We start from the raw sequence: 13,023 nt of genomic DNA, 5'->3' as shown, positions 1-13,023 counted from the left end.
AGAAATTCCACAACAGAGAACACAGTCCACCACGTTCCATTGTCTCCCACTTTGGAGAGTACCGTACAGTGTTGCCGTGGAGACATAACAAGTTGCCAAACTCAAACCCTGCGAGTAAAGGTTTTAATGCATCAGACACTCAATTATGACAGACATAAAAAAAATCCATGCCCATATCGCTCATATCCTAACACCAGCGGGGGGTTTCCAATGTTAACTGATATCACTGGTTACTATACAGAAATGTTTTACAGCTTATACACTACAGGCAGGGGATAAAAAAATATGGTGGAAAGTGCATGAAAAGGCAAAAATATATTGGAAGGGTTCATCGTGCTAGTGAGTGGTCCTGATTGCTTTAGCAGAATATATATACGTGTGTGTGAGATCTTCTGTTGCTTTATGGGTCCTATGTGTCTACAGAGAACAATGGCTGTTCTGCAAGTGTAATATGCTGATACTCTACATTATTCACATAATAAGGTTTCTGAAAAATACATTACATTTACAGTGTACACACAGGCACACAAGTAAGGCTTGTGGGCAAACACGCATGCAGGCAGGCAGTCACTCACTCACACATAAAATGACAAGCCCAATGGAGCTAATCTGCAGGATCTCAGGACAGATCAGCTTCTTGTATTCACTAACGGCACTGCAAGAGGCTTAGGACAAAATGTTTTCCCAGCATCTAAGCTGTGAGCACTGTACGCCACAAGATCATCATCAGCTGGGGATAAAAAAATAAATAATAAAAGCACCCATTCTTTTCTAGGATTCCCTGCTGATCTCCTGACTCATCTCTTCCAGACAAAAATTGTTGGCCATTTTATATTCACCCTGGTTTGTTGGTACATCAGAGACAACAAAATGATGTTATGTGGTAAGTGAAAAAGTCTCAAAGGTCTTGATGACACATGCCAATTACAGGACTGGCGAGAGGAACAGTGGTTCCAGGTGGATTCTCACCTGAAAGTGATCATTGGTTTGAGTCAACACCTCTGACAAAATACTCAGAGCTTCACCAAAATGGTATTTAAGAAAAATCGATACCACTCTCAAGTCTATAGTGACCATGTAGCTGGAGCCAACAGCCAGTTTACTTAGCTTAGCATAAAGACAGCCAGCCTGGTCAGAAGATAACAAAATCTGCCTATCAGCACCTCTACAGATCAGTGATTAACACGTTGTTTTTCATTTGTTTAATCTGTACAAAGTGTAAAGTTGCCTGGCTAGTTGCCCGGAAGTTACTGCTTCAGTCCAAGAAACAGTCTGGCACATAACCCCCCCCCCATGAAATAAGATTTGTATGGAAGCAAGAATGTGTCAGTCAGTCAGTGAGCTTTAGAAGTGTTGGTATTGCACATTGTGCTACCTTTGTACATAGCCAGGCTAGATGTCTCCCCCTGTTTCCAGTCTTTATGCTAAGCTAAGCTAACTGGCTGCTGCCTCCAGCTACATACCTATCGTACAGACTTGAGAATGGTATCGATCTTTCCTCTAACTCTCGGCAGGAAAGCGGATAAGCATATTTCCCAAAATGTCACAAGCTTCTACAAGAGACTGTCTCCTCAGATGTTGGCTATAAGGTGACCAACAGGCCAAACTGTGTCCTTTGTGTCTTCTTTGACTCTGGGAAAAGAAATGGGTCCTCAAGAGAACCATGTTGCTCTCATGTATCACTGACTTTTTGATGGGCCTCACCAGTGCTCATACAAACAAAAACAACTTCAAGTACCTTTAAAGGGGGTTTTGCTTCCCCTGCCATTGAAGTTGTCCATCCATTTTAGGAATGACAAAGAGCTCAGATAAAGCATCTGACTATACATACATACAGTGTTGGCACAGACCTCTCTGTCATAGCTGACTGAGGAGAGGCAGATTTAGAGTGAGTGTGACGTAAACTCTGTTGGCTGACACAACACTCCCCTCCACAGCAGATGAAGGTAGAGACATTTAGGAGTCTCAGATAACTCTATAAGACACATTTAGCCAAAAAACATGTAAATATCATAACATTCTGTTGATTGCAATTAGGGAAAACGTGCAGCATTTCAGCATTTTTATCATTCAGTGATTATACAGGGAGATGACCCCTGGTTGTTTCAGTGGTGCAGAGATCCCCTCCACGTGGCCCCAGGGGGTGATGGGAGTTTAATATAAGGCTGACAGGCCTAACAAGGGTGAGGTCACCCCAGCTCTAATAACTCAGCGAGGAAATACACTGTCTGTCTCCACCACTCTGAGAGGGGAGACCTGACAGTTCAGTTAACACACTGGTAAATTTAGTGGAGGGCACTGGTTCTGGGTTATCTGGTTTCAAGCACACACACACACACACACACACACACACACACACACACGCACAGACACATAGAAACACAGCCAGACACATGGACGCTATGTCTGTGATGCTTGTTTTTCCTCGCTTGGATGAGCAGGCCGCATGTATAAAAATGCAGTTACTGCATGAACACACAACTTTCTCTCCCTTGCACACTTTCACTCACATGAACCTTGACACATAATATGCAGTCTGTAAAACAACACTTAAGGGTAATAGCAGCACCACATATCACTGAACTTAGTTGCTATTTCAGCTATATATTTCAGTCTCTCTCTCAAACACACACACTCACACACACACACACACACACACACACACACACACACACACACACAGTAGGCCTGTTTGTCCTTGCTTTTGCAAAATAAAGCAAGTCCTGTAATAACATAAGCACAGTTTTTCACTCTGCACTCTTTGGATCAGAGCGGCATTTGTAACTGATATATCTGCTGCTGACTTGTTTTTTCTACAACATATGTTCATCTATCAGCAACACATGTTGAATAACATCAACACAATGCATGTTAAAAGTGGCTATTGCCAGGGGGACTCTCGCTTTAATAATTCAGTTCTATAAACTGATACAGTGCTTTATGTCTTTGTTGCATGAGCACTTAACAAAAGCTGGCACGAGGATTTGTTCATTACTCAACAATATGCCATATGGATGTGATGTAGCTCTTCTGTTCTGACAACTTAATAAGACTCTTCAAGCGGTGATACCCCGTAAATGTCATTAGCAACAATGAGTGCTTCTTAAATCAATTCTTGGTTCACCACAACAAAAGCATGGCAGTAATCGAAAATATGGCATCTTACTTGAGGAAGCGGCTGAGGTACTGGCGACTGCAGGCGGACCAGGAGAAGATACCATTGTGACCAGCTAATGTGGGAGACATGATGTTGCCCTCTGACTTCTTACAGACGTTCCCTTCACCATCATGGACCATTCCAAAACTGGGGAATGGAAAAAAGGTACCATGTAAATGTGTTTGCAGAAAGGGTGAGCAAGCAGAACCACACCGTTGCAATACTATGGGTATGTAAAGGATTAAAACTTCATCATCAGCTTGTGAATTTTTGCACATGGAGATAAAAAAAATATGCTTGAAAACATCTTTTGTGGTCCATGCATAAATCACATGTTGATATATGTCACATGTCAAATGTGCATTGTAAGAATGCAGCATTTGTTATTCTACTGGATCATTTATTATGGCACCAATTCAACACATCATACATTTTTCGACACATTCATAGACACACAAATATCTTTTTTTTGTAATTATTTTTTTAAGGCATTTTATGCATTTAATGCAACAAAAACCAAACAAAGGCCACTGGCCAGATGCGAACTGGGATGTTGTGGTTCATGGTCGACGCCTTAACTCCACCACCAGACATCACTTTTTTTGTGTGTGTGTCATCATGCGATCATGAGAGGGATGGAAACCCTTACTTGTGTCCGGATTCATGGGCGATGGTGAATGCCAGACCCAGGCCTGTATCCTCATTAATGGTACAGCTCCGGTACTTGCTGCACATCCCACTAATTGGAGCAAAACCTGCAGGACCAGTGAGTCAATTTTTACATCACAGTTGAATGATTTCTTCATTCATAACAGTACACCACTGCCAAGCTGTGTTTTCTCATACTTAACAGAAAAATTTACTTTTTAACTTTGCAATACATTATCAGTGCAAAATCAAGAGGATTCTCTCAGATGGGAAGCAGAAAACATATCCTAGACTGAGCTAGTTGTGGACTGCATGCATAAGAAATATCAAACACACCATAACTGGGTTAAAACCCCTCCATATGTTAAAATATGGGACTCTGTGGGAACATTCCTTGATCCCCCTGTTACCTTTCACTTCACTTTAAAACATTCTTTCTCTGTCTTCACTTCTTTCTCATATCTCTAATTCTCTATTAAACTCCCTTTTACTATTCAGCTCCCTTTATGCGTCTCTCTGTCCATTCTCCTTCTGTCTCTCCTCACACACACACACACACACACACACACACACACACACACACACACACACACACACACACACACATGGCCCCCCTGGCTCTGAATCAAAAAGGATAATACCCATGGGGGCCTCCCTTAATGTTTTTGTCTCAGTGTCTCAGGGAGAATTTAGCCTCGTGTTTTGTTATTTTACGGCTCTAAGTCATTCACCATAGAGTGCAAAAACCCCCAAAGTAATGTTCTCATGTACATAACTAATGTGAATAATGACATTAAACATAAGCAGGCAGATTGACTGTGAGAACTGCCATTTAGTTCCTTTTTTGTGTCAGGAAAGAGGTAGAGCATTGATATTATATACTGGCTTTTGAAATATGGAGGAAAACACTGAGGGACAGGGCTGTAACAGTAATGGAAATAAACTGTGTTATATACTGACTGGTAGCACTAATGGTCATTCTGCCTCACACCTTTGGGGATTAGTCAGAACTAACTCTCTTTTGCCGGCACACACAGACCTTTGAACTGGGCTTTCATAGCAACGATTAGGGCTAATGCTAGCCTCGACACTTTGAAGTCAAAACTTAAGTCTGGAGTTTGAAGGTGGTTTGTGTTTGTTCGTTTGTGTGTGTGTGTGTGTGTGTGTGTGTGTGTGTGTGTGTGTGTGTGTGTGCGTGTGTGTGGGTGTGCGTCACTCTGTGTTTCTCTGGGACACAAAATGGAAGTTTCTCACAGTGTGGAAGACTACAATGTGTTGGCATGGTCATTACCACAAACAAGCTGTTGTTAGTTTGTTAGATGGTGGACACTCACAATGACTGTGTGTGTTTAAAGTCGTTGAGCTTGGTTTGTACAGATAATAGCTAAAGAGCAGCTTTTGAATGTTCTGTGATTTAAGTGAAAACATGATTAGCATAATTCATTTTCTTAACCTATAGCTTCGATTCTTGTGGCATTGCATCTGCAACAATGTGTTATTTTCCATAAAGCTCTGAATATGTTTCAGATTTGCCCTCCTGATATTCCTTTTTATGCTCATTATTTTCATCTCCTGTTAAACTTCATATTTTTCCCACATTGCTATACACAGTGGTGATACTGTGGAGCTGAAAAGATCTGAAAGCTGCAGATTTTTTCAACATCTGGTTTGGCTGATGTGACCCTCAGTCACACCGTGTGACAGGGGACAGGGGCACCTTCCCAGAGAAAGACAAACACCAAGAGAGAATTACATATTTCTATCAAGAGCAAGAAACAAACACAGAATAGGGACACATGGCATTCATGTGACTTGGTCAAATGGAGTGTCATGAAAATCACTCTTAGTTTTTCACTTGTCATACACTTTAGGGTATTTTGTAACCGTAGAATCTACTTCACAATATTAAGATGTACCAAGAGTGTCACAGGGTTCATTCTTCCAAGAGCAGATGTCGAGTCCTGTGAGGAGGATGGCGTGGTCGTGGTGTCGGCCCTCTCTGCCTCCCAGAGTGGACTGCCAGTGGCAGAAGCTGTTCAGTGTGTGGTCTGCATGGTGGTTGATCACCAAACCATCCTGTGAGAGGACACAGATAAAAGGAGGCAGATAGAGAGACAAGACAAGTCTTTATGGAAGGAAGCTGTGAGCACAAATCGTTATGGACTTACATGAGAAAAATGTTAGATCAAATTACCGCCTTCCCCTTTCCCTCTACTTACCACCTCATAACTTCATAGAATGAGAAAAGGCAACGCCATTACATTTATTGCTAATTTCTTTACCGGATCCTTGCCTGGTCTTTACAATCAATCACCAAGATCTTTAGGCATAAGGATATTAAAGGCAACATGAAGATGTGAAAGGGGACACTAATAAAATAAGTGTTTCTGCTTGGAGGACAAACATCTCAGACATTTTTGCCATTTTTGGCATTCCTCCCGCTGATAATTGCCTCTTTTAAAGAAGATTAAACTCTATTAACATCACAGGTGGGTGGAAACCAGAATCCATTCTCCTCGGCCTGCTTGACTCTTTTTCTCAGTACTGACAGTACCCCACCTGTTTCTCTCTGCTTCTGTCCCTCTCTCTCTTTTTCTCTTTCAGTCAAGTTGCCCTTCCATCTCCTGCACTCTGCCAGATTTAGGAGGGAAATTCTTGAGGAGATCCAAGAAAATGCATACCCTATAATTAACCACTGTAAAGGTCCTTAGTAGTTAGGGCAACCCCGGGAAAATCTCTGAGAGACCTGAGAGATCTAGACCTTCAGGCATAATAACAAATAAACAAACAAATGATCTGTTTTTTTAATTTATATATTAGGGTTTTCAACTGCTTATATGAAATGCTCACCTGCTCTTCATCCAGAAGCACGAGGCCCACTATCACTATGTTGATGTTCCCCCCTATCGTACCGTCTTTGAAGAGACTGGAGACCTAGAAGGCACACAAACAAATGTTATTACATATTGCTAACTCTTCTGTACACAACATTCTTTCATTTGTCTACAATTGCCTCATCAAAATCCTGTGACAATGATAGGATTGCAGTTAGTTATTGAGGTAATATTTTCTCTAAAGCGACTTTGACAACAGTTTAACAATAGGTTCACATTTTTTCAAGTCTGTCCCAAAAACAAAATGCTATGAAATCCCTTCCTAAAGTTCAGCTGAAGCTAATATGAGGCCTACAATAACTCTTTAACATGTACATATGGGCATGTGAGTATGTTTTGAGACAGACTTGAAAATATCTCCTCTTAATCATTAATACCAAGCACAATTTCCATGTCTCTGTGTCTCTCTGTCGCCAGGTCTCATAAATGTAAATTAGAAGTCATGAGATGATTATGGATATTTTCATATATGGGTCAAGCTTACTAGCATAAGTCTTAATATAAATACTGGTATGCTTGATCTATAAATTCTTGCACCATGTAGACACATACAATAGAGAGGTCTGTGTCAAATGTATGAGACAACACACCTTGACGTTCCTGCAGAAAGAAAGCACAAGCCCTTTTTGATGGTATCGGTGAGGTATGACAGCCACAACTGCTGTTTCCAATTCAGCGTCTTGTTCTCACTTGGATATCTGACCATCAATCATAACAGTTTGGGCTTTGAAAGTAGACTCCTGATCCTTTGCTCTTGTTCACTCTCTGTCTTTCTCTCGGGCCCTGTGAATACCTCAGGTGCCACTCGCTAAGCTTTTTTTTTCTTTCTTCCCTTTCAGGAACACTCTCATGTGTTCCTTATGTTCCCGGTGTTTGGTCTTCCTCTGCACTGACTCATAAGAAGACACATGGCTGTGGTTTGTTACCGAATTCAAGCTAAATTCTGAGTTCAAAGAGGCAATCAAAACCACTTACTTAAAGTAAGATCTCCTGGAACACCAGTGTTTGACAGTTTCAGATTTGCACAATTCATACAGTGAATCACTGTGTTTTCACTGCCTCATGAAAGACGCAATCACCAGTTTCCATAGAGCTTCAGTGTTTTGTAGTACATAATGTACAGTGTGTTTTTTAATCCGTAATTACAAAATGTTTTGGAAGTCTTTCCACTCTGCCACAAAGAAAACATATATCTTCACAAATGCTGAAATGGCATATAGCTTCGATTTATTATATATTATACTAAATCACCTTTTTTAAGACCCATGAGAGCTGGCAGGAGGGGAAGGGGGTTGGATGTTTTTTGTGAAACTCCATACTGTATTCAGGTGACTCCTCTGAGGCGGGCTGTGACTGCTCCAACTTGGTTTCTACTAGGGAACTATGTTTTCAAAATAGACGGATTATCTTTGGATTTGTCAGTCAGTCATTAAGTAGCAAAACGAGCATGATGGAATTGGCCTGCAGATCAGCTGAGAGGGATGGGGGTGGGGGTGGGGGTGGGGTCACGACGATGATCTCGCCCGGATATCAGTTTCATGTTTTCAGATGGGTTCTGATAAGTGAGAATGGACGACAGGGATGTCAACCTTGTTTACACAAACAGTAATTCATCACACCTCCAATAAAATCAATACATTTCTTTTAACTCCAATGATGTCTGACACTGCACATATAATTAGATGTCCCTCACCATATTAAGCACAGTAAGAACATATGTGGTAATGTTCTCGTGGCCGTGGTTGTCCATCATCTTCCTGTCTACCACCACTAGCATCTCCACGTTGAGCCTCTGATTGGCCTGGTTCTTCATTAGCACCGCTCTTTTGTACCTGGGGATGAACTTGTACTCATCTGGAAGGATAAAGACATCCCCTTCTGGAGGTTTGGGCATGTCTGAATAAAACAGGATAAAGGGAGTGAAAACTCAATAACTAATCAACTGTTTTTAAAAATAAATAAAAATGCTGCATTGAACATAGAACAAACTGAGTGAAACATTATGAGGCACACTGTGGCTGCAGGGTCAACATGGTTAGGAACAAACTCGTCATACAGTATAGTGGATTGTTAATGATTAATGAGAGAAAAAACAATAGTGCATAAAATAGCAATTTAATAACAGTTATGACGTCCACTACAAATATACAACCCTTCCTTCCCACAGTCGATTATATGTTGCACAATATTTGAAATGAACCTATAGCCACCAGCCAAATGGCCACCTTTGCCTGCAAGTGTTAACCAGCGATTCTGGCAAGTAGCTGACAACCATTCTGGATGATTAACTATACTCTTACTTTCATGACCTGATGTCATGGATAAACTGCAAACTGAGCTCCTTTTTTCAGTTGTTGACTCTGGCACTCTCAGTATTATGCTACCATTAAGTAAAGTGTGAAACCACAGTATGTGGTTGTACATTAGCAGCTGCTACAGCAAGTCAAATTTTACTCTACATGCACCAGTTATATGAAAGCTTTACATGCTAAAAGTAAATCCATTTCACTGTCAGTATAGTCATCAAAGAGATCTCTGAGCAATTTCATATTCTGTAGACATAACACAACGTTAGATGATGGTGGACAAGGGCCATTTCTTGATTCATTACAAGCAATTCATGTACTTTATTAACCTATCTCTGTTCCAATCCACTTCGCAAACTTTGTTAATAAGGGTCAATTTGAATGGTGCCCGAAATGATGTCAGCTTGTCATAGATTAGATAAGCTGTATTATAAAAACAATGACATAAATTGCAGTGAATTCACAAGACGAGCTGTGAAAACTTATCAGCGCTTTGCTAAGTGAACATGTGACTCAGACAAACACAGACTTAATCTTAACATCAAATGCCCAACTCTGCCCTGTTTTTAACTCTCCTTTTGAAGTTGGGTCGCCTTTGGCTAAAAACATCTCACATCCATACTCACCTCTACACCATGACATGAGGTCAATAGTACATACATGTCAAAGCAAAGCACAGCCTAAAACTATTGCAGCTTGTGACATTATCACCTCTAATCTTCCCTCCTATGTTTTCAGGTTATCAAAACGTTCACCCATCACTGCCTGACTGCGATAAACTATAAAGGCTAGAAAGTTTGCTTACATAGGCGGAAAGCAGGTGAGGGACCAAAGTGCCTTTTTGACTAAAACATGGCACAGGTGTTCAATGATGTCATCCCATGGGAATGTAAACATCAGCGTATTTTCACAGGGGACAGACAGCTGGGGGTTCTGCAGGCTGATGGTGGTGGTACCAGTCCAATTACTGCCTGCTCTCTCTTTCAAATGACCCCTGTGACACCAGCAATGTTAACTGATCTCGTGGTAATATCTTGAGAGAAAACATTTGTCACAGTGTAAAGTGAACATAAAACATTTCCCTTAACCTTTCACAGGTTATGTCACTCATGTCACCAGAAATGTCAACATAAATTGAGATAATATTCCTCAGAGGAAACATTTGTCATCATGTGGAATACAAATCAAAACCTCCCCTGAAAGCCTCCTACCCTGAGGATAATTTTACAAGGAAATTTACCAAACATGTTGATTTGCCATCGGGTTCAAAGGTTCCAAAATTGTCTCTGTTGAAAATGGACTGATTCGTCAAAAATGGAGTCAACTCTAAAAAAGCTGCATGTCCACCCTCTTGTTACATCGTAAAAACACACATCTTGTTTTCTCTGTTTAACACAACTGAGGCTAATGATGTGTTAACGACAGCGCATGTTAGCACAGAATTTGTTACCATTTAATGTAGTGTTAAATAATGATGCACCATGTTCCCCTTACACCAACCAAACACAACCCTGGGAGGCTGGCTGCTAACAGGGTTAGCCGGAAATGTCAACAAATAGAATTATTATCATATCTCAATCTTTTTCCTTTTCTCCAGGACACCGTAAATGGTGTGATAATTCCTCAAAATGTGGCTTAAACCACTAATTTAGTTATATCTGGAAATGTAAGAATATTATGGCAGTGACTTATGTCTAGGTGGGAATATTCTTATTTAAGTTAACCATTTTCATTTGAGAGGTTGCAAAGGACAAAAAATGACAACATGATATTATTTCAGAACAAAATAATGTTACATCATTGAATTTTATGAGTTCAGATAAAAAAGATCCTTTGGTGGGAGAATAGGTGAGTAATATTAACCTCATTCTAAAATCTTATTGGGCTGTTGAAGTATTTAAAAAGACATCTTGTATCACCAGTGCAGAAAAGGTTCATGCAACATTTTGTAATAACGCTGCACGTGGATTAGAAAGCGAAATTGCCCTTACATACATTTCTTCCGTCTCCCACAGAAGTGTTGCCTCTGCTTCTCCCCATGTCTGTAGTCGTTGTCGTGGTGATGGCTGTTGCGGTGATGACCATTGCTGTGATGCTCCATCTGGTTGTTGTCGTCATTGCCATGGTGATGACCTTGGATGTCAGTCTGCTGGTTTTTCTTGTGTTGACCTTCAGTAACTGTGTTGTAGGTGGGGTCTGTCTGTGAGCTTGTGGACCTCTTGGTGACAGAGTGTCGGTGTGATTTGCAATGAGTTGAATCTGTGGATCTCTTCTGAGGCACCCGAGGCTCGTGACCTCTGTGCTCTGTCCAGGAGGAGTGCCTCTCACTCTTGTAGAGGATGTGTGGCTGGTGGCTGGAGGGTGCTGTGAAGTTCTCCCTCTGAGCGAGGCTGCGGGACACGGGTCTCAGGAAGTAGTCTGCATCCTGTGTTCTGATCAAACCTGACTAGAGGCAAAACAGAGCAGTCCCATTAGCTTCACAGCAATATCTCTTCAACCTATTCAGCCGGGGCAAATCAGTTGTTGCACCCATGTTAATTTGTATTCACTCATGTGGAGACCCAAAAGAAACAAACTTACATCAACTTTGGGTGCAAAAATATACTGTATACTGTAAAAATGAATAATGTTTGACTTTCTGCATCTACTTGACAAGCCTTTATTCAAGTAGCTATACTTGTGTCACTAGATATTTAAAAGTGACCTGTAAAGTACATGTTGTTGATGTCCAACACCTCAACAGCTGACACATTCTCTTCCACTCAAAAAATAGCCTAAAGGGCTGCAGTCACATATTACAGACGAACAAAACTAAAACTCTCCATCTATTCCTTGAGATTCTCAATCTGTCTCTGTCAGCAATTAGTCAAAATCTTTCTCTCGTGGGTCACTGCAAACCTAACCCCGCTAAACCTCTGTGAGGCTCAACTACTGGCTGTGTTTCTTCATGTTCAACATCTGTTTTGCTGTTCAGGGTCAGACGTTATCTCAGCAAAATCTAAATAAGGCTCGGTCAGAGAGAAAGAGTTTCAAACAACAGGGGCTGGTGTGAAGACGAAAGGAGGCGGCGTCTCTTGTAAACGATGCATATGCTTCTCAAGGTTTAGACATTCCTTACTTTAATATTCACATGTATTAGAAATCTAGCAAACAAAAACAGCTCCTAAATTATTATCTGAATATAATATAGACATTATTTTAAATGTTATGAATATCTCTCACTCTTTGAAACTGCGGTTATGGAGAGCCATATGAGGGTGAGGGCCCCACTTTAAGAACCAGTGCCTTATGCTTTCGATTTTAGGGGATAAGTTATGGGAAAGCCCATTATAAATCTCTTCAGTTGACCTTATTCTCTCTCTCTCTCTCTCAGTCTATAGACTTTCTTTCTCTTTCCCAAAGAGACTGAGACATTTTCAGCTTTCATATTCCATTTTCAATAAACTTCTATCAACACAGCCGATTCAGACACTTGGAGATTACTCTCTCTTTCTCTCTGCTTCTCTCTTTGTCTCTCTCAGTCTATCCAAACACGCACCACATCTGTGTTGACAGTCAGCTGGCACCAAATGTTTGGACTGTAACTGCTCTTGGCAGAAATAGTGGTTTCCCTAAAATACGTTTAATTGACTGACCGTTTTCTTTTTTTTCACTGTGAGTGAGTGGAGTGTGAGGTCCCTCGTCCCTGCAGCCAGTCCGCTGGCTGACAGAAACAGACTGACACAGTGGCAGTGGTGAGGCTGAGGCACGCCCAAGGTGAGTGTGTATGCATATGTGTGTCCATGACAGTCTCAGTTGAAGCTGGGAAGACGGATATTAAACGTGCAACTGAATGTCTGCCTGTGTGAATGTGTAGATTTGTGCATTCATCTCTTGTTGCAATTAGTCAGTCCTGCAGAAGCAGACCTCTATTGGTGATGTGTTTGATGTTGCTATAATGATCCCCACGACTGATTTTCCCCATTTTATCATCACTTACTCGCCCGGGCCTCTACCTCCGCCAGTCTGTCAACCACAG

The 13,023-nt window shown here is 41.2% G+C and overlaps 1 protein-coding gene across 1 annotated transcript in view; it reads right to left on the bottom strand.

Annotated features, from left to right (window-relative positions):
- LOC139290287 (A disintegrin and metalloproteinase with thrombospondin motifs 16) overlaps window positions 1-13,023 on the bottom strand; it is a 48,853-nt gene that overhangs the window by 23,624 nt on the left and 12,206 nt on the right. The window contains exons 4-9 of the mRNA XM_070912013.1: window positions 11,001-11,451; window positions 8,393-8,595; window positions 6,656-6,739; window positions 5,722-5,881; window positions 3,807-3,912; window positions 3,167-3,304 (exon numbers count right to left, since the gene is read on the bottom strand). Of these exons, the coding sequence (XP_070768114.1) occupies window positions 3,167-3,304; window positions 3,807-3,912; window positions 5,722-5,881; window positions 6,656-6,739; window positions 8,393-8,595; window positions 11,001-11,451 (1,142 nt within the window). The remainder of the gene's footprint in view (window positions 1-3,166; window positions 3,305-3,806; window positions 3,913-5,721; window positions 5,882-6,655; window positions 6,740-8,392; window positions 8,596-11,000; window positions 11,452-13,023) is intronic.

The sequence above is a fragment of the Enoplosus armatus genome, chromosome 9 (genome assembly GCF_043641665.1).
Source record: "Enoplosus armatus isolate fEnoArm2 chromosome 9, fEnoArm2.hap1, whole genome shotgun sequence".
In the NCBI taxonomy this organism is placed as follows: domain Eukaryota; kingdom Metazoa; phylum Chordata; class Actinopteri; order Centrarchiformes; family Enoplosidae; genus Enoplosus; species Enoplosus armatus.
This window is presented reverse-complemented; position numbering and strand designations above follow the sequence as displayed.